This window comes from Cyrtonyx montezumae, unplaced genomic scaffold (genome assembly GCF_038088225.1).
Source record: "Cyrtonyx montezumae isolate F1298 unplaced genomic scaffold, pur_monq_1.0 scaffold_8, whole genome shotgun sequence".
Lineage (NCBI taxonomy): Eukaryota > Metazoa > Chordata > Aves > Galliformes > Odontophoridae > Cyrtonyx > Cyrtonyx montezumae.
This window is the reverse complement of record NW_027072089.1, coordinates 102,161,450-102,189,364: the sequence shown is the minus strand read 5'-3', so window position 1 is coordinate 102,189,364 and position 27,915 is coordinate 102,161,450. Positions and strand designations below refer to the sequence as shown.

Genomic DNA, 27,915 nt, shown 5'->3' with positions numbered 1-27,915 from the left:
GGGCTAGAAGAGGAACCTCTTTTAACTCATTTCCAAAACGTTAGTCTGAAAGTGGAAAAACTAACTCCAAAAGGGGATCTATTCACAAGTCCTACTCTGAATAAAAACAAATTTGAAACTGCTTCTTCTGAGTGACTAAGAAATTAAAGAAAATGCAGCAGGTAGATTTGATTGGCATCTTTTTATTGGGTGTCAAACTATTTTGCATTGGTAGATTCTTCCAGCTAACACAAGCATTCTTGGATTTCAAAGGATTCAATGAGATTAAGCACTGGAAGAATCTTTAAAGGCTTAACAATAAGGCATTGTATCATACTCCCCCTTGTTCAGATTCCTTACTGAAACCATTTTCACTGAACAAGTACAGTTGCTGAATCTGACAATAGTTCTACTTGTATACAGTGATGTATTTAGATACATTTGCTTCCCAAGGAAACCAATTATTTTTGCAGAAGCCTCTTGAATCCAAGTTTGCTTAAAAGTAAAATTACCTCACAGGTAAAACTTTGTGAAAAACAGTATTGTGACTTTTTCAAAATCATTATAATGTCAGAAACATTAAATTGAAAAAGTCACAAGCTTCTAAAGAGGCCAAGAAGATTGATGAAACAAAAATATATAAATACACTAAGCCAGGCTGTTACAACATAGAACTACTACCACATAAAATATATCCCATCAGTTCAATTTATCTTGTTGTAATCCTGGCACTTAGACTAAGAGGTATTGAATCTATATGTTTGTGGCACTGACTATAGTTTGAGCAAGTACCCCTTGCACATATCTGCTCACAGTGAAAGAAACTCACTTGGTACCATACAGTCCACAGAATTAATGCGGCAGGATTCCAAGATCAAAGATGTTTTTCGTTCATTCACGAAGACAGTCTTAAGTTCCAAAGTAGTAATTTATCTCAGGAAAAATAGGTTTCCCTTGTAAGTTTATGTATAACAAAATAGCAATGGAAACTACCTGTTCTTTGAGCAGGTTTATATCACCTCTGTCCAGGTTCCAGGAAAATGTTTGGCGATAATGCACTTTTTAAACTGAATGTGTCTCCACTCGATGAGTGCCGAGAAATTGCTTTTCCACCTATTAACAAAGTCTCTGCTTCTTTTATTTCCATAGCTCTCTTGTAAAGTTCAGCTGCCTTCTCAAAATCGCCTCCTTCATAACTTGGAAGAAAAGTAAAACAAAGATGAAACAAACACATAAATCTTGTCTCTCAATTTATTCAAACTGAAATGCATAGCATGCAATCAGCAAGCGTAATTGAGGCTCCCTACTTTCCTAACACATAAGTCCAGTATATGTCATTTTTATCTGCTAACTTTTATAGCTGTATGATTTTTGTAGGGCTAGGGCGTATCATCTTACCTGAGCACAGCCAAGTTTTTCAGAGTTTCTCCCACACGAGGATGCATATGACCAAAGCTGTCTTCATAAATCTTTAACGCCCGTTCATAAAGAGGTAAAGCTTCAGTCTGCTTTTTCTTTGGGTATTAGAAAGTCGTTTGTTATAAAAGTGTATACTTTTGTTACTGCTTTTCCTCCTACAGAGTACCAATGCATCCTGGATAGAAATTCATGCATATTCAACAATGGAAAAGGTGTTTTGTGTTCTCAATACTGCTGGTAGATGAGTGTGATAATTGAGAATGTCAAAGCCACAAGCTTTCAATTGCAAATCCTATTCTCATTAACCTGTTCCCAATTAGCGTATGGTCCTCCTAGGCAGTTTTGAAAAATCTCAATATATGTACCAGAAAAAGTTCTAAGTTGCCAAATGCTCTTTAATTTTACCTGAAGCAGCATGAATCACTGATTAAAATCAATGTGCAGATTGCAAAAGCAGAGAAAAGAAGAAACTGCTCACTCCCATTGACACTAATTAAGGAATTCAGTAATAAGTTGACTGCATTTCCTTTAAATCTCATTTTAGTTGTAAGTTAAAAAAGTCAGCTGTTAGAGCTCTCAGATTTTTAGATATGCAGTGTCACAGCTGCTCAAGATGGGCACTCTGAGTTCACGAGAACACATTTCAAAAAATTATGTTACCCAGTGAGTCAGCAGAGGAGCTGTGTTTCTTCATACCACTCTGTATTGATAGAAATGGTGTATTCTGCCATAGCCCTATGAAGCATGTGGGCATTCTCAACCAACTACAGAGCCCAGCTGTCCTCATGTAACATCAACTCACAGCAATTATCTGATCCCTGCATACGCCTGCCTTCTCAAATATCCTTCCATTTTTTAAAACTGAACCTAAGTATTTGTAGGTTCTATAAGGAGCTCCTTTATAAATGAGATTACATTATTTTGGTGTTACTTAGGTTATTAAAAAAGCCCACGACTCTTGCTGAACACGGAAGAGATGACAAACTCACCATCTGACAATACAGAACAGCCAGATTCACCAAAGCCGTCGCTACACTGGGGTGTTTGGGGCCAAATGACTTCTGTCGGATTTCAACAGCTAGTTCATACAGAGGAACAGCCTTGTCAAGCTTTCCCTGCAAACAACATGGCAAAAAACAATTCAGTTGTCTTGCTGTATCAAAATGATCATAGATGTTGATGAGGCTAAGATCTATTTTGAACAAAAAGCTTGGGGTATTCTGTTTCCAGAATAAGGGTCAATTCACAGTTATATTACACACAGATTATTCACTGTGAATAGATACTAAGATTAGTTTTCCAAAATACTGAGCATATTCAACTCCAGATAATGTGTTTCTCAGCTATGTCTACTTCTTCCTTTTCATTTCATTTTCTTCCATGAGAGTATAATTTACAAGACTATTATAAAGAATTTTCAGTTGTACTTTTCTCAAGTAATTTTCTCCGCTTGCATTTCCTCATTCTGCCATAAATGAGAGCAGAGAGCTCATTCTTTGTTCCAAATCTTACTGGTAATTTGGGAATGAGAATGTAGCTGCCTTCACTTAGGAGCAGTTTTCAGATTACTGAAGTGCTGTTTGCACTGTCTTCTCTGGAACAGCTCTGGTGTTCAACGCCACGTCAACAACTCATCACTTCCTATTCACCATGTTGAGACTTTGGCTTCTAGGCCAACTCCTCTAAAATTCTCCTCTTATATCCCAATCAGTTTTAATGCAGATTATTTTTCCATTAAATGTTTTCTTCCGAATTTGAATCTACTTCCATAGTAACCAGATAGACTTCAGAAGTATGCTTAGATTTTTATTATTAGAATGTGAGTTCTCAAATTTAATAGCAATGACGAACTTAATAGTCCAAAATTCCACTGTGTGGTGGTTCACCGTTATTGCAAAATTCAACCCAAATTTTCTCCTTATTTTTTCCAAGACATCACAGTGTCACAGGCTGAAGGCAACCAGCAATATATCTGGAAAAAAATACTTATAAATAATTGTCATTTTCTATATCTGATATTTGTCCCTTTTTTCCTTCATTCTCTGTGTCATTACTTCACCACACAAATTAATTTATGCTACTTAAGAGCTGCTGGATACAAATACTGAGTGCTTTCCCCATTTCTAGAAGCATCAATGCTAGAAGCCAAGGCGAGCAGAGAACATGAAACCCAAAAACATTTTGAGTATTTATTAAAACATTTTGAAATGATGAAACACAGAGAAGACTGGACTTCTGTTAATGTTATTTCAGACAATGTGTTTAGTGGGGAACGTTAACTCTCATCTTTCACTGCATCAACATAAGTTGGAAATGGCTCAGTCACATAGTTATTTTGTGAAGTGCTGTCTCCCTCGTGAGCCAGCCTTAAGTAAAGCACTGTCTCCATTAAGAACCTTCAAATTAGTCTCAGATTGACTGTAAAGTTCAATGTTATTCTGCATTATCTAAAACACGACTCATCATGTTTTAGTTTTAGAGACATCAAAACATGTCTCAATAAACTCCTGTATATGGACATCATGTACAAGACAGAACTCAAATACAGCTGGCAAGAGCTTCCCTTGCTGCAACAAAAGCATTAGCTTTTAAGCAGATGAGAAATTCTCCTTCATGGTGAATACTGGGCACATAAGACACTGAAGACGTTACTCACAAATGGTTTTCCTTTAAGCAAAGTTTGTCTTGAAACAGTTACTAGGCTTCTTGGTAATAAAGTCCCTCCGACATGCATCTTTTATATGTGCATGTACATAGGTGACAAAACAGCCTCTCTCCTTTTGCATGAAGAGTGTGACACTGCAAGCCCTTACGTCATTTTAGGTGATGTTAAGAGATAACAGGGCTGTGCTCACCATCTTTTTGTACAGCACTGCCAGGTGTTTCACTGTATAAGCCAAGGAGGGATGATCTGGAGCCAGTGCTCTCCTTCTGATGTCCAAAGCTTTTTCATAGAGTTCTTCGGCCTTATCATAGTGCTTCTTTTCATTGTACAGGGCTGCCAAATTGTTCAAGGACTGTGCACAGTCGGGATGGTTGGGTCCCAGGACTCTTTCTCTCATTTCCAGGGAGCGCTTCAGAAAAAGTTCTGCTGTCCTACAGAACACATTTGAGGAGCAATATTTTAAAGCTGTTAACATCTGTACTGATGTGACTGAAACAGAATAAGCTCAGTCTCAGAAACTGTAGAAAACATGCAGGCTGATCCTAAGAAGCAGAGAGAATTCATGTATTTCAGTGCAGTACTTAAGCACCTCTGTGGAAAACTGAGAAACCAGTCTAGCAGGTTTCAGCAAACATTAAACTAACCCCATAGCTGCTCTTTAATTCAGCCTGTATCTTCAGATATGTGAGTAACTCTTATTCAAATAATACTGACTTTTGTGCAACTCCCAATAGCAGTCAAGTACTTCCACAGATGAAGCAATACTGGAATGTGAAGTAAAGGTTCAGAACACATCACACAGTTTTCAAGTAACTGTAAAGTGTTTAATAAATATTGCAGGATTCAGCAGGTAGCTTTCATACCAAAAGGGGGAAAGACCTAACGACGCTTCCTGCTCAGGTGATCATATCTGTATCATTTGTGATGAGCTAGATTCTTACAGTAGAATCTATTTGGAAGTGACAAAATGGAAAAGACTCTCTGTAATGCCACTATTGAAGCATTTTCCAATCAAAAACACACCTTTCATCTCACTAGCATAGTGTACTACCATACCACTATGGATTCATAGTACATCCTTTACCTCAAACAATGAGTGATCCCCACATAATACTGGCAGCATCCATTATAACTGGCTATTTTTTCATCTTGACACACGCACCAATTTTGTGTGACTCTGTTTCCCATCACTGTAGTTTAGTAAATCAGAAAAATCCACTTCACATTAGAGAGAGACCATTTATACAGAACTGTACATTCAAATCTGGAGCTCTTAACACAGGCATTGAAAGGTGTTCTCTCTAAGCAAGGACCAAAGGATGAAGCAGGACACATAGCAACTGCTAGTGACACATTCTTCTGCCACTGTTTTCATTCTAATTGTGTCAAATTATCACTAAATTCAATCTTGAACTCACAGATTCAGAAGAGACACACAACAGCCATCAAAATTACTTAAACCTTAACCAGAACAAGATCCATACTTCTACACACATGTGAAACAGCAGAGATATGTTTACATATCTGCATATGAGCAATGTGGAATTTAAAACAGTTCTGAATGAGATTAGATAGATATTCATCCTCCATGATCAGCCAGTTCCATGTGGCATCATGAGGGTAAAAAAAACCAAGCAACAACAAAAAAAACACCACCTATTTTCAACAGCTGTTACAAATCAAGGCCTTCACTGCAAAAATCCCACATTTAACAGAGATGCAGATTCCAAATTATAATATACTACTGCTGTCCTCCAAGAACTACTTGCAATTTAAACATCAAATAGAGGGAAAAGATAAAAATACTTTGCACTTTCTTTCTTTCCTGGAGAGATTCAGTTCAGGAGAGCAGGACATACGATGACTCTATACTTCACTCATAACGTCCACTTCTAGACTGCTTTGTGGACCAAAGAAATCACTAACCATGTGATCAGAACTGCATTGTACATGCTTATCCCCTTCATCAATACCCCTGCTTATCTCAATCTGCACTTGTACTGCTCCATCCTCTTTTGCTCTTAAAAGACCTGCAGGGTGAGAGCCTGAGGATAACACATACTGTGAGTAAATATTTAACACGATCTCTTTTAATACTGGCAACTTAAGTGATGTGAAAAACATAATCCTGATGTTCAAGGATGAACACTACAAAGGATGGTGACAATTTTAACCATGAAACATCCTTTCTGAATGCAGAAAATACATTCATTTGTTAGTACAAGTTAGTGGCATCAAGTCTATAAAATATGAGTGAATTTCACAGGAAACAAAAACAGAATGAACCGCAGAAATCACTACAATGCATGTCTGACCAGCTCTCTAAATTTAATGCTAGCTCTCCAAACTTTGCTTCCATGTGTGATCTATGAGAACACTCCGTGGAGCTGTCAAGAAGAACACAACTTACTCAAGATTATTTTGCAGATAATAAAGGACTCCAAGCTCATTGAGGGTTCGAGCATTGTCTGGTGTATCCTTGCCCAGTGTGAGCTCTTCCAGTTGCAGGGCTCTTTGACGCAGAAGAGCAAAGCCACACTACAGCGAAACACACAGTAAGACAACCATCATTACTTTCGAAGTATGTTACTGAAGACAAGAAAATTAGAATACTGTAGTTTTGTGCCAAAGGAGGAAAACAATTCTACTCAATTCCTGTTCTCAAGCTCAATGGCATTCTGCTTATTTACAATCTAACATTAAGTTTTACCAAACACACTTTCAGGAAATCTAAGTTACTGTGCTTTAGTACAGCTCTCTTTTTCCTATACCGTACATACTAATTTACTTAAACTCCACAGTTCAAATAACCAATTCAGATGAAATTCTTACGTTTATAAACTTAAAAAAATCAAGCCAACCTCCTTTCCTAAATGCCATACCCAGGTTCTCTGAAGTATAACTCAGGGCTTCACATGGATCTTAGCTGCCAAGCTAATGCTTAAAAAACATGCAGCCTTATATACTTAGCCTTGATCTCTGCAGCATTAACAGAAATATCTGTGCAGCAGAGCTCATTGCAAAAATGGTAAAAATCCTTGCGATCCAAATTCATCTGTATCTAAGCACAACAGAAATAGCAATATTTTTATGTCTTTTCATCACTTTCATCAGAGCTATAACAAGAGCTCTGGACTTACTGGCTGAACTTATAGTACAGGCACTACACGACAAGCAAATTCTCAGCTCAAGAATGACCCTGGAACTCTGCAGCTGACATAGGAAAAATTATCATCATTATTATTAATAATAATATTAATATTATATTATGTTATACAATAATGTTTTCAAATAATTATTATAATTATATTTATATATGTAAACATAAATATAATGTAAATATATATTTATATTATATATGGTATATATATTATATATTGCTATATATTATATTTATATATAAATATAAAATATAATATAAAACAGAAAAGAAAAAGAGGGAAAATCCTCATCATGGCACATAATACTTTTACTGGGATTAACCGTTGCTATAAGGATTCTGTTCCACAGTATCTGTAGGACAAAGGCCTCTGTTATCTTTGGGGAACACCTTTCTCCATTGCCGTTTTGACAGCTGATTCTATCAGCAGTAAGTCTGCACCCCCAAAATGCATACTCCCACATATTTCTTTTCCATTTGTCAACTCTATACCAGTTGTCCTGATTCATCTCTACTTCCAGAGTAGTTTAAGGGCAGTTACCAAAGCCACTGCTAGGCCACTTCACTGCCTATGCCTCCAATTATCAAAAGCATTTGAGCATCAGATTTGTCAGCTCTGCATGCACATTTTATCATCTATTTAACAGAGCCACAGCATGCCTGCATTCCTTGTAAACATCAAACATCTCCTTACCAGACTGCCTTTTCGTCTTGCTGCTTTTTGGCGTATTTTGAAGGACTTTTTCCTCAACTGCTCAGCTTGTTCATATCTGAAAACAGTTATTTGCAGTGTTAGGAGAATGCCAAATGTAGCTGGGTGTTCTGGAAAGCTTCTAAGTTATTTAAGTGAATAATGAGAACTTAAGGATGTTGAACAAAAATCACTCTTTTTGTTCAAGATAAAGATAATCCAAAATGCCTGGGGACAGATAATGCTCCTCCATCACCTCTGACTCATTAGAAGCTTGTTGGAATACTAAGCACAACAGCTGACCTCTACTGGGTGGCCTGCTACAAGAATACAGAGGGCATGCTCATTGTTGAGTTACAGGACTCTAAAGAATTATAGAAATAGTCTGGCTCCATGAAGAAAATGTCTGTGAAGTGATTTCTGTACCACTTCCACATAAAAGAAAACACTAACACAGTCCATCTTACTTGTTCTGCTTTTGGTACAACATGGCAAGAGCATCAAGTTCACGGGCTACCCGAGGATGTTCAGCTCCGTAAGCGTTTTCAGAGATTTCCAGTGCCTGTTTATACAACTGTTCAGCGTTCCCAAACTTCTTCCACTGGACGTAAACTCCTGCTAACTGGTGAAGTGATTGTGCCACCCTTGGGTGGTCTGGATCCAGTGCAGTCTCTCGAATCTCCAGAGACCGCTGCAAAGGAGCTACGGCCTGTAAGAACGAGGTTCAGAATACGATGACAGCAGGCAACATCTTGAATGCTACAATAATTTAACAACTGCAACAGAAAGCACACATTCAGCTCTGCTTAATTTGCCTCCTTGCTGTTACAAGTCTCTAAATGTACTCACCTGACTGAGAAGACCTAGGTCCTTAAGAAACCGTCCCAGGGTCTCATAAAGATCAGCCAGGCAGATCATACTTTCCTCTCCCTCACAGCTTTTTTCATATTCTTTCAGAGAGTCAAAATACTCAGCTGCCATAGAGCTCTTATCTTTCCCAACCAGCTGCCAGTAACTCAGCAATTCTGCAAAATGTCCCCTGTTTTAACAAGGAAATAAGAAGCTCATCTTATCTCTGACACCTCTCTCTTCAGATTGATGCTGCGTTAGAAGAATAGGGCCATATGCATGAATTTTTCTCTATATCATACAAAGACAATGTGTTGAGACTGTTTCTGTTCAACATTAGTATTTATGACTTTACCAAAGCCCCAGTTGCAACAGAAATGAAAAAATGCACTATTTATATGAAAGTAAGGTCACCAGTGCATTACCACTTTACCCTCTACTATTTAAGTTCCTTCAATCTATATCTACCATTTTCTGATTTATACTTTAAAATAAATAATTATAAATCACTTCATATTTAATGTGCTTGATGAAAAAAAAAAATACTTTGAAACATTCACACCCCCAAAGCAGTGTCTAACTTTGTACCTTTTGTAAAGGTTCTGGGATACAAAGAGATTCAAAAGACACTTGTGTAGCTTTTGCTTGTCACCCTGCTGTTGAAAAAGCCAGGGAAGTTCATCTGCACTTCTCCAAGTGACTCGGTCTCGACTGTTGAAAGAAAAGCCATAAAAATATAAATGGAGAGGCATTATGCCTCTCCATATTATATTACTCATCAATTTGATGTGAAAAAAGGCAATTATACACGTGCCATGTCGGAGTGTTTAAATAAAGAGGCAGACTGTTATTAGACCTATGTGCTCTGTTTTCTCACATTTTTATTCTACTGCTACCTGAGAGGGCCCTGGGACCCCCAGGACTTCACAGGAAGCTCTTCCTCTCTCTCACATGTGCTAATCTGGATCTCCCAGGATAACAGTAGCCCAGAAACACTGTCCCTTTGTGCCTCCTTTCTCTGTGCACACTGTGGCCCCGTTGGCTAGCTGCTACCCAACAGCACATGCTCTGAGCATCAGCACTCCACAGCTGGGACACTGACTCAGGACTCTAAATGCAAACCTATTTTTCAATACGGGTATGAACTCGTAACTTTTCAGCTGTACTATTGGACCTCCTCTTAAGTATGTGCCTATTGCTTGCTGAATGCAAGGTCTCTTGTCTCTTCTAGTTCCAGGAAACCTCAAATTTCCTAGCATTTACTAAGAGTTAAGAATCTATGTGGGATCAGTTACCACAAAATAACAGACGCGTTATGAATATATGCCACAGATTATCACATGGTAACTTCTTTTTCTTTCCCACCATGGTCCTCAATCTTTTCCAATATTAAAAAGCAATATGCCAATAATAAACAAGTCAAAAGACAGTGAGGGTTTTGTAGGGTTATTTTGCAGTGATTATTTACTATACGGGGTCCAAAAATATGTAATAATAAAAAAAATAATAATTCCAGGAGGCACATCTTGAGGAATTATGACCTACCTTAGCTGCATGGTGAAATAGTCCACAAGTTTTTGTCTATAGGCTGAAACATTTGCACCTTCTTCCATAAACTCTGATCTCACCATCTCCCAAGCCTGAAAGAGAATATAACTGAGAGAGGGAGTATGCACTTAATTTGTTAAGTACAAATGATACAGAGAGAATTATGACAGAATTTACTTAATCAAACAAGTCCCAAGTTGCAAGATCTTCTTCTGAAAGCACTACGAACGTTGTCATGCAGTGTACCGAATCCCTGGTTGTCCAGATAACATTACCTTCTCCTTCAATTCAGCTTGTTATTATGGAACCAGTGCTTTCTAAGACGCATTGAGTTAACATTTAACAGTCAGAAATTTCTGAAGGCTTGAAATGCCAGCTTTTCAACTGCTAAACAACACTGACCACCACTGGCAACACAGATCTAGTAGTTTTCAAAGTAATTCTAATATCAGGCAAAAAGTTAAGGAAAACTGGATGAGCAAACACAAATCTATCTACACTGTTAATAACCAAATTTATCAAAAGAACAGCAGGGATTAAAGGTGTAATATGGCAAGGGAACAACTTAAATTATGAGACAGAAAATTAATTCTGAATGTAGGTGTAAAGCTGAATGAACATAAACAGATTGAAACATCTTTCACATCTACCACAATGCAGTCAAGACCAAAATCTGGACAAAAGCTTTTGTATTTCATTTGCACATATTTAGAACTAAAGAAGTTACCTGGAGATGCTGGAACTTTAGCAAACCACAGCCATATGTCAGCAAACACATTTTGTGCAGGCTGTGAACAAGTGAGGCTAGCACTACAGAAGACAGCTCAGGATAAAGTTCCATCAGCTCTGATTCGCTCACCCCATTGTGGCTAACACCAATGACACACAGTATCTACGTAAAGCAGAAAAATCACCTTATGCAGTTAGTTTGCAATATCTGCTGCAGAGCTCAGATGCACTGAAATTCAAAAGAAAACACTGGGCATTACTGGGCATAACTTTACATATCAAGGAAAAAAAAGCCACCTACACAAACCCTTTCCTCAGCGTTAATGACTTAGTATTCTAAAAAGGGGAAGCACCAAATGGGACCTTTAACCAAAAACTGGGATGAACAAATGTTTCCCTAGATCTTCCTCTAAACCATTTAGGAGAAAATCCATTGCCAAAAGGAACTTCAATCCAAGAAAAATATGCTGAAGATGCTGCCAGAACCAAAGAACTTCTTGCAATAGTCGAGTGTCATGTCCTTATTCAAAATAAATGTACCACAAAACAAAGAAATTCTGTAGAGTCAGGAAGAGGAATCAGAAATCTAACATACTGTGCCTTATATTCACACAACATTATGTTTTGATTAGATTCACTGTGCTTAACCCTGAGGTCAGGGTATCAAAGGAAGTGTTAATTCTGTATCGCATCTTAGAGAAGTTGGAGAAGTTCTGTTTTGCTCTGTGAAATAATGATTTACTTTAAAATCAATACAAAGAAGTTGTATGTTACGCAACAGTTAAAATTAGTTTAATAAAATTTTCTGTCTTTAGTTAATAATGCAACATTCTCTGAATTATACATTTAAACATACATAAATCAGTATTTACTTTTAATTTAAGAAAAAAATTTTACAGGAAAGGATATACATTTCCTGTATAAAGCATTCCCTGCTTACCTCTTTCAAAAGACCTTTCTCCTTATCACTGAACAGTGATTCTTGAATTGATCTCAAAACAAGCCTGTACAGGGACACAGTGTCTTGGCACTGGAAACACTGTTGAAGGGTTTCATCAATATTTCCTGTACTTCCAACACTGAGAAGATGGACAAAAGGAACATGGTTTAGCATATTAAATTCAACTGAGAAAAACAAATTAGCAAAAAGTTCTACCACAAAAATGCTCTCAATTCCTATTGAGTTTGAGGAGCTCAAGTACCTGGCAAGATTAAAACTGAAAGAGCTGAAATTCCTGAAGGCACCTATCAGATTTCTCTAAGTAACTGCAACATTTTTACTTCCATGAAGAGATGTGTTGCAGTGTTCCCTCCTCCAGCAAGCACACACAGTAAGAATATCAGACTGGATGAAGATAAAACCACATGCTGCTGTTTCACCTAATGCATTTACAAGGCATGTTTTCAAGAGCAATTAAGCATTCCAGAATGTAAAACAGCAACAAAAAAAGAGAGAAAATCAGTCACCCAGAGTAAATTATCATCTTCTAGGAGTCTCTAGATTATAAACAGGGCTTTCCCAACAAGATGAAGTCTAGGTTAATAATAAACCAATGCACATGGATATATTCTGTTGCACAAAAAGGAAGATTGATTTTCTCCACAACAGGAATTATGCAATTAAATACCATGTGCAGGATGTTAAACTAAGCAATCACTGAACTCTCTTTTAGCCTTAAAATCTATGAGGCAAGCTATCTGGTATATCAGTAAATACAACAGACCTGAATTAAAACGTTTAACAAAACAATAACATCATTCTCCAAATGCCACTAAAAAGCATTAAGGTAATTGCTGCATCTAAAAACAAAAGGAACAAAAAAAGAAAAGAAAACTAGAAGTCAGATGGATACATTCAGAGCTGTATGAACTCACACAGTATCAAAACGACAGAGATTAGATGCTCCTATTTACTCCCATTGCATTTCCAGTCAGTGAAGTGGGAAATTTCAGATACTGCTCTCCTGTTTTTTCTTAGGAGGATTCATTCTATATCAAATGACTGTGTTTCAAATGCTAGCAAATCTACTTGCAAACCTTCTAATCTAGTGACAACCACAACTGCAGGATCATCTGTACCTACCGAGCAATGATTCTGCCCAAAAGAGTGACATACAAAGCATTGCAAGTTGTGGCAGAACGACAATGTCTCTCAAGCTTTTTCTCCTATAAGATTTTAAACAAAAAGATAAATCATCCACACCAACAAGAAGTTCATCTTTTGACAAGAAAATAGAAGTTTCAGACATGTTTCTATTTGTAACATCTGAAAAGTACGACATGAAATTAGAGCACAAAATACTGCATGTTTTTCTAGATACAGTAGCATACAAGGTAAAGTTTCCCTTCCAATTTAGGTTGAAAACAGTTGGGATTTAATCACTACATCTCTAAAGATGAGGATTACCTTACAGCATCAATCTCCAAGGCGAAGAGGTAAAATAATTTTTCCCCACTTAGTCAATCATTGCTACATGATTATACAATACTAAAGCTTTTATGAGTCTAAAATGAAAGAATATGCTTATGGCAATATGTGCAACCATACAGTTTTCCAGTTAATAATTTACACTGTTCCATCTGTGCTCTGATGCTATGAGCCATGAGGTAAAAAAACAAAACCATAAAAAAACCAACAACCTCAAACTGCATTCTGTTTTGAGCAGTACTACTTAGCTAAATACAATACTTTCCTTTGGCTGCTGCACTTGTTTCATCTTTCCATGTTTTCAATGGAAGTTTTACAAGAGTAAAGTACTTTAGAAGAACTACAAAAGACTTACCTGCTCTTTAGTCAATTTAACATTCGCAGAGCTACATTCTGCACTAATGAGAGCTTTAACGTCTTTGGAATTCAGCGGATCAAGATGAAGAGTAGGCCACAGCCTTTGGTAAGAGAGAACAAAATTATACACAGATCTTAGAGACTGGGGAAAAAAATACATCAAAGTTCCAAAGTTTTTAATGATTGATATCAAATCAGTAACTGAACTTATTCCCTGCTACTAAAAATTTCTAATCATCACTAGTCAAATTTTCACTTTTAGCCTGGATCTACATCACCGTATTGTGGTTCCTGACATGCATGTGATTGCATTTAGTATATTTTCCCACACAGTCATGTGGATAAATCCATCAGAATAAAACAAAATTCTGGTTTCATAACAAATAAAACCTGTTCTCACTGCAGTTACAGTATATGAGTACAGTCCATTGCACTCAGTTGCAAAACCTTAGCTATTGATTACATTTCCAGGCTTTAACAAATCTGATCGTTTGCTCTTCAGTAGTAACTTCTATTTAAAACATTTTCTTTAAGCCAAGCTACTTTGAAACATCTCATAAATGTAACATACCTCCAAGCCTGTGGACACGTTTCTACATTCACTGATACAATCACTCTCACGTTCACTGGCAGTGGATCTATCAGCCATTTCATATGCTTTTCAGCTTGCTTAAAAACAGGTTTTGATTATTTAATAGAAATGTTCAAAACAAATGCCAGAAGTTGATGGGTTTCATTCATCACACAGCTCAGAGAATGGAGTCTTGAGTACTCCAGTGTCCTTACAAATTGTTCGTGATCTGATACTTGAAACAGTACTAAATGATCCAGTGATGACCAAACATTAAATAAAGCAGACAGAACACTACCGTTAACATGTCTGCCTCGAAGACTGGGCTATTTGCCCAGTAAACAGTTCACAGTGGTGAATTTTTACATAAATAATATATCTGAACTACTCAAGAACGAAGCTGTTAAAAAGGCAATAACAAAACAAAACAAAAAAACCCACAACCCACAGATTTCATCTATGAAACTGGAAGTTTATTTTACCTCATCTGCACTTGCTGTATATTATTCTAAATGTGCTCATTATACAGCAATGGACATATTATTATACAGCTGAACCTATTGCAATAGTCAACTTTTCTTTTGGACTGACATATGGTAACCATTCTGAAAGTATACCTGTATTTGGTCAATAGAATCAATAATTATAATTATGCTGCCTTGATGACGTGCAGAAAGTTTCTCCAGCCAACGGGGAAATTCTTCCAGAAGTTTAGCTGGATCCAAGGTCAGAGGTGACACTAACCAAGAATGTTGCATAAGCTGCAGAATAATAAACATACATAACAAATTCTACCTTAAAAGAGAGTGGAATAAAGATCCACAGACACAAAAGAGAAAAATTACATAATAGTGGGGTAATTCTAGTCAAGTTCACATAGGATTCTTTTCTTCTAGGTTATAAAGAACAAATAATATGTATTGAATTCATTGTATAATTCTACAAAGCGAACGTAAGTTTACACAAGGGACAAGGGATTTGGAGACTTCAAAGGACTTCAAAGTTGTGCAGGTTAAAAAAGGTGGACCTCTAAAATAGAAAATTGCTAGGAGCACACAGTTGATTTCATTTTTCTAATGGTTTTAGTCCTGCAAAGTCTTTTCTTTGCCACCGTATGAAGAAAAAAGGAAGTTCAGACCCTGGCACAAAAGTACTTTTCATTTATTTCCCAAATATCCAACACAATTCAAAAATAAATGGACATAGGAGAGAGACTACACGTTCCATGTGTAGTGTCAGATTTCCCCCTTCTATAACATCTTACGCTTTCATTACTCTTGATGGATGTAGAAGAACCTGTATAAATTCTTCTTTGGATCTCCACACAGACACTGGCACTTTCCAGTGAATCATGCAAAGCAGAGTATGTAATAATGCAGCATACCTTTAAAGTAAGGCGTTTAATTACTAATGCCGATTCTGAACTGGTAGACAAGGGTCTCCCAACAAAGTGATAAAGAATCAGAGTGTTTGGTGAATGCTTCTGCTGCAAGTGAATCCTACAGAGGGAGGTAAAGACAACACTCAAACAACCAAATAAAAGCCACCCATATATAACAGATTACTTTTCCAAATGTAACTTAAAAATTATGAGTTTTGCCAAAGGAGTTAGAATATCTGAGTTAGAGGGGTTCAGTGTTTACCTTACAGAACGTCAGATGTTTTCTGATGTGGAATTGAACTGTTTATGTCTCTTCAGTTTTGCTCCCCCCAGTACCAGCAGCCATTAACAACTACCCTTTGTGGCACTGGATATTCACAGGATATTGAGCTTTATAGAAGTAATGGCACTATCAATCCAATTTTTATGACAGCAAATCCTATAATAATCTACGAGTGACCATAAAATACAATGCTATGATAAACTATCTGATCTTTCTTTTATTTGAGTAAAAAAGACTCCAAAGGACTGCTTTAGGTACAAAAGAAGGGCAACAAGAGCTACAGAAACCATTTAAGTATGCTGCACAAGGACAGATCTGTAGGATTTTGCCACTGGAGTCGTGGAGTTGTTAAAGCCAGTCCAATTACCCAACTGTTACAAAACCTTCCAGGATTGCTTCATGACATCAGTGCTTTGTAAACATTTACACCTTAATTAAACTGAAACAATACAAGAAATGGAATGGAAATATTTTTCTTACATTTTACAGAAAATAAAAAAAATATATACATGGAAAGAAAAACAGTGGAAAGGAAGAAAAAAGATGAAACAAAACCAGGAAAAAAGATAAAGGGAAAGAACAAGGAAAAGTTACATTTAAAAAAGTAAGGCAAATTAAAAAGAGCAAAATATTACACTACCATTTTGACAGAAGGAGAGATTTCCCAGAGCCTGGTCCTCCTGATACAAGCAGAGGTGGAATTGGTGCTGGTGCTGCTACTAGGTCATTTAGACGTTCAAAATACTATAAAAAAGAAATAACCATTACAAACATTCTGCTATTTAAGAAAAATATATATTGCTATTACTGTAAACCATCTTAAACCTAATGCCATGTGTAATAGCATTTATAATGAAAGCTTAAATGACAAAATTTATTATCTCTTGAATGAAATATAAAGTACATGCAGGTTTTTTTCAAAACTTGATATGGTAAGAGCTTTCAGTGTTAATAAACTGAACTGCATTTAATATAGTAAAGCAACTGGGTAATATGTTCATTCAGGCTTCTTTCCCCTCTCCACGTCTCAACTATCCTTCTGTATCGGATACATTTGCTAGGACAAAGTCTTCAAAGTTTGTGTGTGGCATGATATTATGAAGCCACTAAGCACATAAAAGTAACAGTCTCTTTCCCACATGGAAGTCCAACAGTGTTACGGCAGCTTTCAGGATGATTTAAAAGCAAAACAAAACAAAATGCCCTTAATTCACTTCAGAGCAATACTTTTGTCTGCAGATAAGAAGTAGAGGCACATTAAGATACATATACATGTTTTCTTTTAATATTCTATTATTTAACTGTTCTGGTATGTTGTAAAGTTAGCACAATCCTCCAACTCATTGCCAATATATGAACAGCAAAGTAAAAGAATAAACAGTACTAGTAAAATTGGGATCCTAATGTATACTAACACAGAGGCTGCATCTTTAGATTATATCACAGCACTGCCCAGATCAGATGTGACATCACTTTCTGTGACTTTAATGTTTTTTACTTTCTACATTTATTACGCTTCCCCTGCATATATCTGTTCTCAGCACCTACATATTGAAATTCTTTAAAAAATTATTTCCAATAACAGGGCTGAGTTATTCAATATACCTTTACCTTTAAATTTACTATGTTATTTTTAAATATGTCTGGTTGTAGAATGAGATGAAATCTTTGCATTAGCCATCTGCATAAAACCTAACTCCAGATGTCAAGATAGAGCTCCAATTTCCTTCAAAAAAGACATTCAGAGCTTTTCCTTATTGACATTCAACGTGTAAGAGAACACTCAACTCCTGGCACACCATTCTAGTGCTTTTCCCCAGTGTAGAAACTACAACTGCTTCTTCATCAATGCCATTCAACAACAGGCAAACTGGCATCTCTCCCAGAAAATAAATATGCCATCTACATAAGACATATGGCTTCTCCTAGCCTAAGGAGCAGCAGCCACAAAGATGCTCTCAGACACAACTTCTTCGGTAGAACTACATCTTGCCTCACAAGAGAGCGAAATGAGTGATGGCTTCCTCTGCATCCATACACATTTCTAGTGTACCTACTTTCTCAAATCCCAGTTCACATGTTGAATTAGAGGCTTGCTGAAAAGCTTCCATCTGTTCTTGTTCATCATGTGCATCCCACAGTACGTCGCCAAAAACTTCCTCCTCAGGAGCAGTGGACTCTTCCTTATTACCCAAATCTTTGCTTTCCAGTTCTGTCATTTCACAGCCCAATATATCCTGAGTGAAACAGTATAATGTGGAAACAACTGCAATTGTAACTTTAAAAAGTTTAGATGCATACAGTGTTACTCTCGATGACACAGTGTTATGAATGCAACTCTACTAATATCAGTATGCTCATGTCCTTTCACACTGTCAGGGAATGCAACTAAGCAGGCTATTAGATGAATCAAAGGGAACTCAAAACACACAGGTCTCTATAAACTAATTTTACTCTTCTGTCAGTGGAAGCAACACACTACAAGGAATGCTAAGGAGAGAATGGACTAGGCAATCTTTCATTATTCCATTGGGAACATCACATTAACAGAGAACTTAGTCCGACATTTGATCCCTTGAACATGTTATTCCTGCTTTTTTGTAGAAAAACACTGCTTAGTTCTGTTTTAAGACTTTCTTGCTTAGCAGCTGCCAGTGATGCAACACAAAAAGAATACCTCAATTGCATTGAATCAGCATATCACAATCACACTGACAGCATATGAGATCATAAATCTGAGTAGGAAAATAAAAAGCAGTGAAGTGCTTAGTATCCTACCTGTTTAATTATCTTCTCCACACAAGTATAGATTTCATATGTTCCTTCCTCCACATCTCCTACATGGTCAATCATCTGAAAAAATAAATGACAAACATGAAGCAACCCTGAATCCAATTGGGAATAGTATTTAGGACTTAAAACTTTCTGCAACACATTTAAAATCACTTTTGATGTACTCCTCAGGTAGGATTCATGTTGTTTAAGCATTTAAAACTCTGGCATTTAGTTTCAGCTGTTCTTAACAGTCCCTTCTACAGACAGACATAATAGGCAATCAGCTATTTTGAGATCAAGGACTGTCTCTGGAGGTACACATCTTCGGTGCCTGCAGAGGGGTCTTAATAAAGACCTTTGCCATTTACATAGCTAAATGCAGATGAGAAATTCCATCCCTATAGCACTGGGATTTTTTTTCAGTACAAATGCAGTGTGTTTTCTCTCCCCTGTCCATGAAAAATTTAATCTTCATGAATTCCAGATTCAACTATCTACTCATTTAATGAGTACCCAGAGCAATGAGCCCAATGTAATTTCTCTGAAAATCTTAAAACTACGAACATTTGATCTTATTCATCACAGGAAAGTTAAGTCTTTTAAAATTCAACAGCATTTGAAATATCATACCTTTGCTTTGTTCACATAAGAAATTTGCTCAATTAACTGCTGCACCGAGTCTGAGCTGACTCTGTCATCTCTCATTCTGTGGTAAATCAGACGGGGTTTTTCTTCTGGATTTTTCAAGAAGGCTTCTTCACAGTCTTCCAACAAACAACTAGATTGGAAATCAGCATTCTTGTGCTATATTACACTGCTGTAGTAAATAGCTCAATCAATACAAGCTCCGAAGATGGGTTTCACTGCAAAATCTAATTCAAAAGTCGTATCTATTTACAACAAGGATAACCAAATATTTCATTTGAGAACTTAAGATAAACCCAGAAGAAAAGAACATGTAAAAGCCAAATTTATGCTACTTGTACTACAAATATAAAGACTTGGTTAATTTTCATGGTTAATGCTTTGTGAATTGAAAGTCCATCTTCCTGTCATACCAAAATGCAAAGTGAAAAATAATTGCTTTGCATGGAAATAAAATGGGTTCACATGAAATTTACAAATATTACATATGCTCTGCCACCACCTTTCTAAAGGCTCTGTCTTATTCCCTGAAGAAGGAATACACATTATAAGGGAGAGACTATTAGCATTTGTGACATGTAGGATAGCCCCATAGCCAATCTCCAAAGCATTTAGTAAGTGTGAAGGAATTGAATCCATAGTTTTCAAACCGAGCAGTCTACTTCTGTTCCACAAAAGAAACCATGTGATTTGGGGATGCTGACAACAGCAGACAGGATTTCTCAAATACTATTTTCTTCATAAAAGCACTATGAGTTTTGTCACAGATTTTGTAAGAGAAATAAGTAAATACCATTTGCAGAAGTAGTCTTCTGTGTTGTTGATGGCTTTTGCTGCTTGGTTGTTCTTTTCTTGTTATTGTTTGTTTGTTTGTTTAGGGAGGACAGGAATTTATTCTTAAATACTTGTGACACGCATGTAAATTGGGTTATTACGCATGTAAATTGGGCAACAGTGCTCCCCTTGGGGGGGCAATGGCCTTTCAGCAGCTGACAGTCAGAGCATAAATGTATGGTTGCTGTATGAAAACAAATCAAAATAATCTGTGGTACCTGGCTGCTACCTAATGCACTCCACTACTATCAATCTTAGCTACTACAGTCTTAAACCAGCTTTTAGATTTCTGGGGAAGGATGTTTTGCTCACAGAACCAGCAGGTCTGGTAAATACAAGAGCTTTAATAATGCAGCTGTGAAACCTTTCAAGCTCAGAATCTATGCCTAATCTGAAACTTAATGCATTCCAGTACTTAAGAGACTTTTGCTTCTATACAGACATTCTGGAACAATCATTCCATGAATTTCTATAATACTTTCTCTAATCCTTTTTTAATCTCTTTTTCAGCAAAATTAATTCCCCTTTCTCCCAAACCATGAAAACCAAATAATCTGCCCCAAACTCCCAAATGCACAATAAAAAGACCTAACACAGTTCTAAAAATATATTCATTTCAGTGTTTTTCATTTAGTGAGTTATATTTCTTCTTCTAGGAGGTGAGGTAAATAGAACTAAATAATGAAGAAAAATTGAATGTGTTGCATCACCATCTTAAAACATCATTAAATTCAGTAAACTCGTCTATACAAAGCTAGCGTAAGGTACTGCACAGAAGAGCCATGAAATCAAGACAGAAAGAAGACAGAGACAAAAAATGACATGGGACAGAATAAAACCAAAATACTATGGGCAGGTGTAAGGACAGATAAGCAAATAAAAAACACTGGAGCCATTTGTGCCAGCCCCTTTGAATTCCTAAGATTCCAGCAATGTGCTTGGCAGAAATCTGTTCTTGGAAAGCAAAACATTTCCTTATTACAAAGACATTTCATGCTGTATTTTAACAGAATCTATAGATACAGGAAAAAGTAAATGACAACAAAGCTGACACATTCTTTTAACCTTTTGCACCAATAAACCTAAACGTTGAAGGTGTATCACTTAGAAGATACCACCTCAGGAATTGAACAGAATGAAGTACCACAGACAATTAAATAAGCTATACACTATGCATAAATAACCAGTTTCCATTTGTTTTCCCAGCCTGGAAAATACTCACCTTGGCAAAGTTAAATGTAGGAGCAAAATGACTAATGAACTTTTTTCAATTTCCCATTTTCTTACTTCTTTAAAATGACTGTCATTTGCTGCTGGAAAGTGAACAACTTGAAAGAAGTAGCCCATTGTTTCACAGATTCTTTGAAGTTTTGGTGAGTAGTTCTGAAAGCAAATTTGAATCACTGCTTTATTTCTAAATCTGTATATATTTTCTAGATAGATCTCATTATTTCTCTTCTATATAATTTCTTCCTCTAATGTCCTTGACAAGACTTCCTCTGAATTGATTGAACTCAGGATGGTTACCAAAGCTTTTAAGAAAGATTAGAAAATATTCAGAGTATCACGGGGGAAACAAAAGGTTTGTCAGATACTCACTCTAATGAAGATCTCCACTTCTGGTTGAGTCTCATCAGTACTAATAATAAAACATCTCACTGTGTTACTCCACAGGGAGTGGGAAAACAGAGGAGTAACCTGTAATATACTGGCAACAGCAGCATCCCAGTCATCTGTCAATAAAAAAAAAGAAGATATCTCTGTATCTGATTACACTGGAAAATGGATAAGTAATCATCTCTTAACATTATTAATACTGCATTTAATTTAAAATAGTAGTAAACTATTTTCATTTAATAGTAAAAAAGAATTTAGAGAACACACACAATCTGATAATGCCATATAATTTGATAATATGGGAAAGCAGTATTTAAAAATATATATGTATTATAACAATATTAAAAATGTGACTGATGAAAAATATGCACAAGAATCAAGTTGATACTTGTCAAATAAATAAAAGTATGTGGAAATAATAGAAACCTCCATAATCAAACAGTGTTTTTTTTCTTTCTGATCTACTTGTATTTCAATAAGACCAAGCCAATTAATGAAAGTGAAACATGGGAAGTGCCTCTTCTTTGGAGAATGCACAGTGTTCTCTATCTGTACTATATGCCAACTCACCACAGCAGTAACTAACTTTAAAACTTTCCTAGGTTCTTCATTTTGTTGTTCATCATTCTTTCAAGCTTGAAATATGTTTCCCTTTCAGTACCAAATGGCTCAATGGAAAGATTAGTACAGAAAGCCGGAGCCATCACAGAGCAGACTCTCCCCTCCCACACTGTAGGTAGAGACTTCTGAATCAGAGCCTTAAGGACAAAAGAAAAAAGGGAGGAGCTGCCATGCAGGAAGGGTTCCAGGGCCAGGACAACAGTGGGGAAAAATAGAGCGGTGGAAGACAATTTGCAAGAGGCCATGTGGGAAACAAAGACAAAAAGCAACAATTATGATACCAAACATCTAACACTGATTCCTATAACAATCCATATATCCTTGTCATGCAATTAGATTTCAATAAATCCAGCCCAAAGAAAAGTCAAAAAACTACGCAAATCCAATGAGAAAACAAGGATATACTTTACGTTAATACCAACATAACATCGGTTTCCTTTTATTTTTACAAAGAAGTATCTCAATTCTGTCAAATTATTGAGGAATGGATGGAAAAATGACATAAGCACATACTGTCCCAACAAAATAGTCCCCCATTTCTTACCCCTGTTTATATTTGCAAACGGTCCCTCAACATCTATAGAGCTGTGAGCAAATTCAGGCCCCCTGAAAGACTGCTGAAGTTGCATCATACTGCCCATGGATGGCTCACTTCCCAAGGCTCCTCCATTCCAATATTCAGATTGGGCCCCTGCAGCTAAAAATTGGGGGTAAAAAAAAACAACAATAAGCAAACAAATAAACTAAACAAGGCAAGTTATCAGTCTTAAATAATTGAGCTGAAATCAACTGTCACATGCTGCTGATTATACCTTTTTCTCCTTTAGAAGATGTGCTCACACCTCTTAGTGCAAAAGAAAACCAAAAGAATAATAATAATAAATGCTAATCTGAAGTTACTGGGGAAGCCAAACTACTATAGGATGAGGTTATGCACTGTTACTTGTTATTACATGGATTGCCCACATCTGTTGGGTTCAAATGCTGACTTGGATTACAAATCAGGACAACTGTACACAGTATTGATGCGGTGATTTGTTTACATCACAAAATTGACAAGTTTTGTTTAGGAACATTCTAGGTGAGGACTGGAATACATCCTTCTGTGTTGTGTGAGACAGGACTCTGTCAAACTATATAAACTTCCAAGACACTAAATATTCTTTAATGGAGGTAAATAGGAAATGGAATGAAACTTAAACTTCACATAAGTGTAAATTCAAAAATGCATTTAAGACAAAAGGCAGAAAAAAATCATCTATACCACTACAGTTCATCAAATGGGCAATTAATATGCAAAGAGACAACTAACACATTTTGAAATATTTCTAGTTTCAAAGATCAGTATTTATTTATATTGCCACCAAGATGTGACTGCTGGTATGTCTTAGCAAGCAAAGCAAATGTTACACAACAACACTTGGATAGTGTTTCCTCTGTAATCCTTCATGGTGCAAGAAGTAATGGTAGCCATCCATGTCAGTGTGAAGATACTGACTGTCCACTACCCTTAATGTTCTGTTTCCAATCAGGTACAAAGCCAGAGGACCAGTGACAGGTGCATCAGAATCCTTTCTGTGTTAGCATGTACCTCTTATGGTATGTACAAGGTTTAGTCTTTTGTTTCACTAACTTTGCAAGGGTTCCCCTCTCAAAAAGTTCTCCAATTAAACAACTCTTTTGATTAGATCATGTTTGTTAAACACCTAACTGTTACTTTGCAAAGTACAGCAGCTGAGACTGGCATATTTCATTATAGAATTACTGACAGACTGTAGGTCTACCCAAGATTCCCTCTGGTTTCAGATAAACTCTTTTGGATCCTCAAGAACATAATCTCCCAGATCTAGAATAAGAAAACTCAGAAGAATGCTCAGAACAGACTGCAAACTGTCAACAGAACAATTTTTTTAAAAGAAGTCACTGTCTCTCTATTTCTAGACAGTGTTATATTTTCTTCATTGATTCATGGGGCTTCCATTGTTCATATTATGTTTGCAAAGTCAACTCCCTTTATCATTTAAAATACTTTTTGTTGCTTTTCAAGCTGGATTAATAAGCAGAAGATAATTCTGTTCTATTCTTCTCAGACGTTCAATTACATTATAACACTAAATGCTGGGGATGAAATTCTCACCTGTGACATCTGTACAATTGTCATCAGAATCAGACTCTTCAGGATCAAACACTTGGATTCCTTGGGCCTGGAGTCTCTGAAGTTTTGCTTCTAGTTCTCGTTTGGCCCTCAGTAAGTCCTGAATCTCATTTTCTTTTGTTTCTCTAAAAATCTACAAGTGGGAAAAAACAAAAAACCCTAAACTAAATTTGAATCAGATTCCTGAATCTCCATGAAATACTTTCAATTGTAAAGTTTCTAGTAACCATTTAGCAGGGAAAAAAGAATAGAATGTGAACAAAAACCAATCAGAAACTATGAATAAGCAGAAAAACAAAGTTAAAAATTATCTGATGTTAAAATTTTACCATTTAAAAAGCTTAACATACCATTCTGAAAGTTAGGAGACTGCATTAGTGTGAGAAGTTCATTAACAATGACAAGCATTTTTCCTGACCTTTTAAATTTAGTGTCTTTTAAAATCACTGCATGTGGTAATCTCCTTCAAAGGTTTTCTTTTAGTTTTCCATGTATTTTTAACACTCACATATAATCTTGTACTTAGTTTTGACTATAGTGGCAATCTAAATTTCCTAATATAGAAAGCGATTGAGTATTCCAGATGTCCTGTTTTAAAATGTTACCATCACTAGAGGAAGGAAACAGGAACCTAGATTTAAATAGAATGAGATTAAATCCTCTTCCAGTCTCACTTTCTTAAACGAGGTCAAAACGGTTTTCTTTTTATGTATGTGCTAAATATTAACACCTGCTACAATTAAAGATATACAGAATCTTCAGTACGGTGCAAAACCAAGATCTGTTGCCCTGTGTTGGGTGGTGGAAGTACCATCACGAGCAGCAAAGGAAAAGTGGAAGTATCAGTTTGACTTCCTCAAAGTAGTGCAAATGCTTTCATCTTGAAAGGTCTCTCACATTTTAGCAGCCAAAAGAGGTGTACCAATACACACTTCAATGTGAGTTAGAAGTCATACATTGCTAAATACAAGTAGATTCAGAAACAAGACTCTGTGTTTACACATTTCTTCAGCATGTGCCAGTTTCAGGCCCACATTTTCCTATCACTCTCAGGTATGGAAGCTGCAAGAATCCGTGCTGGAATAACACAGGAATTTAGCTTAAGACATATCTCTGCATAATTTACTTCAGTATTTTAAAAGCTATTTTCAACTTTTAATCTCACAGAGAAATTATAGGACTACCTTGAAGGAAATAATCAGCTACAACCACAGTTCCTCAATCTTTTTAGGATAGGTCTTTGTAAAAGCTGTTTTAAAGAAGTTTCTTCAGGGAATGAGACTAAGTGTCAACTTGATATCAATTTTGTTTTTTTTCCCAGGGAAAGAAAAGTATGGCCATACCTTGAACTGCCTTTTGACCTTGTCTCGATCATGTTCAAATGTGGCAGCTCTCTCCATGGCTTGGTATTTAGCTTCTAATGCACTTTCCTTCTCTCTAAGTATTTTCTGGTAAGTCTTCTGAAGCGCCTGAAAAGATTGAATACACTGCTTTACCGAGAGAACAGCAATTGGCGATAAATGGTTTTAAATAACTTTCCAGCTAGTGAATGCCATGTCTCAATACGCTACCCCACAGCTCTCCTTAATCCAAGGAGCACTATGCCAAGCATCACACAGCCCCACCCAGAGAGAGGCACGACAGCCACCAGCATGGCACAGGGATGCACGCTGCTTCCCTGCCTTCCGTGGGAAGGATGAGCCATCACGCTCTCAGCTCCATGCCACATCCTTCCAGGTGAGCACGACAGACCCAGTGTCTGGGGCTACCTGCAGCTCCGCGCGCAGCCTCTTGTTCTCCCTGTCCAGCTTGGCCTCCTTCTTCACCATGGAGGCCACCTCGTTGTTCTTGCTGACGCGGAAGATCTCGTACTCCTTCTTCAGGCGCTCGTACTCGGCCACGCACTCCAGCTCCTGCACCGAGGCCGTGGACTTGAAGCTGGCCCCGATCAGGCCGCCGGGCCGTGAGGCGCCGACGCGCCGCAGGGAGCCGCGCAGCAGCCGGGCCTTGGGCTTCACCTCCACTGGGATCTCGCAGGCCTCGCCGCCGCCATACGTGTCCTCGATCACCTCCCCGACCCCGCCCGCCGGGCTCACCAGCGACGACGCCGTCCCCATGGCTGGGGGCCTGCCAAGGCGGGAGTATTAGCACTGAGGGGAGGTGCCCGACGGCGCGGCCGTGCCCCACGCTGCCTGCTTTCTCCCTATCCCCCCACCCGGCCCCAAGTCCGGTCGAACCGCAGCGCTGTCCCAACCCGGTGACCGCGGCTCGCCGCTGGCGGCCAGACGAGGAAGGGAGGGCGGGAGGAAGCCGCCTCCCTCTTTCCCTCCCTCCCTCCCCGTCCCGCTCGCTGGCAGACGCGGGGGGAGCGGCAGCCTTCACTCAGGGAAGGGGAAGGGCTGAGCCGCGGCGGGAGCGAGTGGGCATCGACACGGACACGGACACGGACACGGACACGGACACGGACATGGACACGGATACGGACAATGACAGCGGGAATCCGCTCCTCTGAGGTTGTGTGGGTTGTTTTTAGGTGTTGCTTTAGAAAAAATATAAATAAAAATAAATATAAGAGGAGCGAAGCTGAGGCGTAACTGAGAAGACAAGTTCTATGTGAGTTTATAAAAGGATGAGACACTGTGGGCAACTATCAGCACCTTGAAATCACCTTTGAGTCATAGAATCACTAGGGCTGGAAAAAATCCCTAAGATCATCTAGTCCAACCCATCACCATCATGCCACCAGACCATGTCCCTCAGTGCCACATGCACGTGGTTCTTGTACACCTCCAGGGACAGACACTCCACCACCTCCCTGGGCAGCCTGTACCACTGCCTCACCACACTTTCTGCTAACAAATCTTTCCTTTTTATGAATAAGACAGCTGTAGATTATCTGCCACATAAGTTATCCTTAGACACGTCACATTTAGTAGATACTTTTTTAAACTAAATTCATTCTCTGTCTCCTAAAAATTTTCTATGCTGAAGGAAGGGTTATGTACCATTTTCCTCTGCCTTCCTCTTTAAAAGCTTTGTCCCCTCTTGTCCCCTCAGCCATTTTGGGTATTTTAGAGATATAGATCCATTAAACTCAGGATAATATCTTGTTCCCAAATCCCAGAACCTGTTTTACTGTCAGCTTGAAAAACAATAATATTGCTACTTTCAAGCAGTTTTTTTCTCTTATGTGTCAGCCGTGACCAAT

The 27,915-nt window shown here is 37.6% G+C and overlaps 1 protein-coding gene across 1 annotated transcript; it reads right to left on the bottom strand.

The window, feature by feature from the left end:
* Positions 1-162: 162 nt before the first annotated feature.
* NPHP3 (nephrocystin 3) lies at positions 163-26,879 on the bottom strand. Its single transcript, XM_065752122.1, has 27 exons — positions 26,477-26,879; positions 26,051-26,176; positions 24,690-24,840; positions 23,097-23,249; positions 21,914-22,047; positions 21,537-21,697; positions 19,466-19,613; positions 18,839-18,913; positions 18,118-18,297; positions 16,701-16,804; positions 15,781-15,895; positions 15,014-15,157; positions 14,397-14,494; positions 13,824-13,926; positions 13,124-13,206; positions 11,981-12,119; positions 11,039-11,203; positions 10,309-10,403; positions 9,352-9,474; positions 8,764-8,953; positions 8,382-8,623; positions 7,918-7,993; positions 6,474-6,601; positions 4,254-4,494; positions 2,388-2,513; positions 1,378-1,493; positions 163-1,175 (listed from the first exon to the last, which is right to left on the bottom strand). Exons 1-27 carry the CDS (start codon positions 26,822-26,824, stop codon positions 995-997), a joined length of 3,945 nt encoding a protein of 1,314 aa, XP_065608194.1. The 5' UTR covers positions 26,825-26,879; the 3' UTR covers positions 163-994.
* Between the last annotated feature and the right edge of the window lie 1,036 nt (positions 26,880-27,915).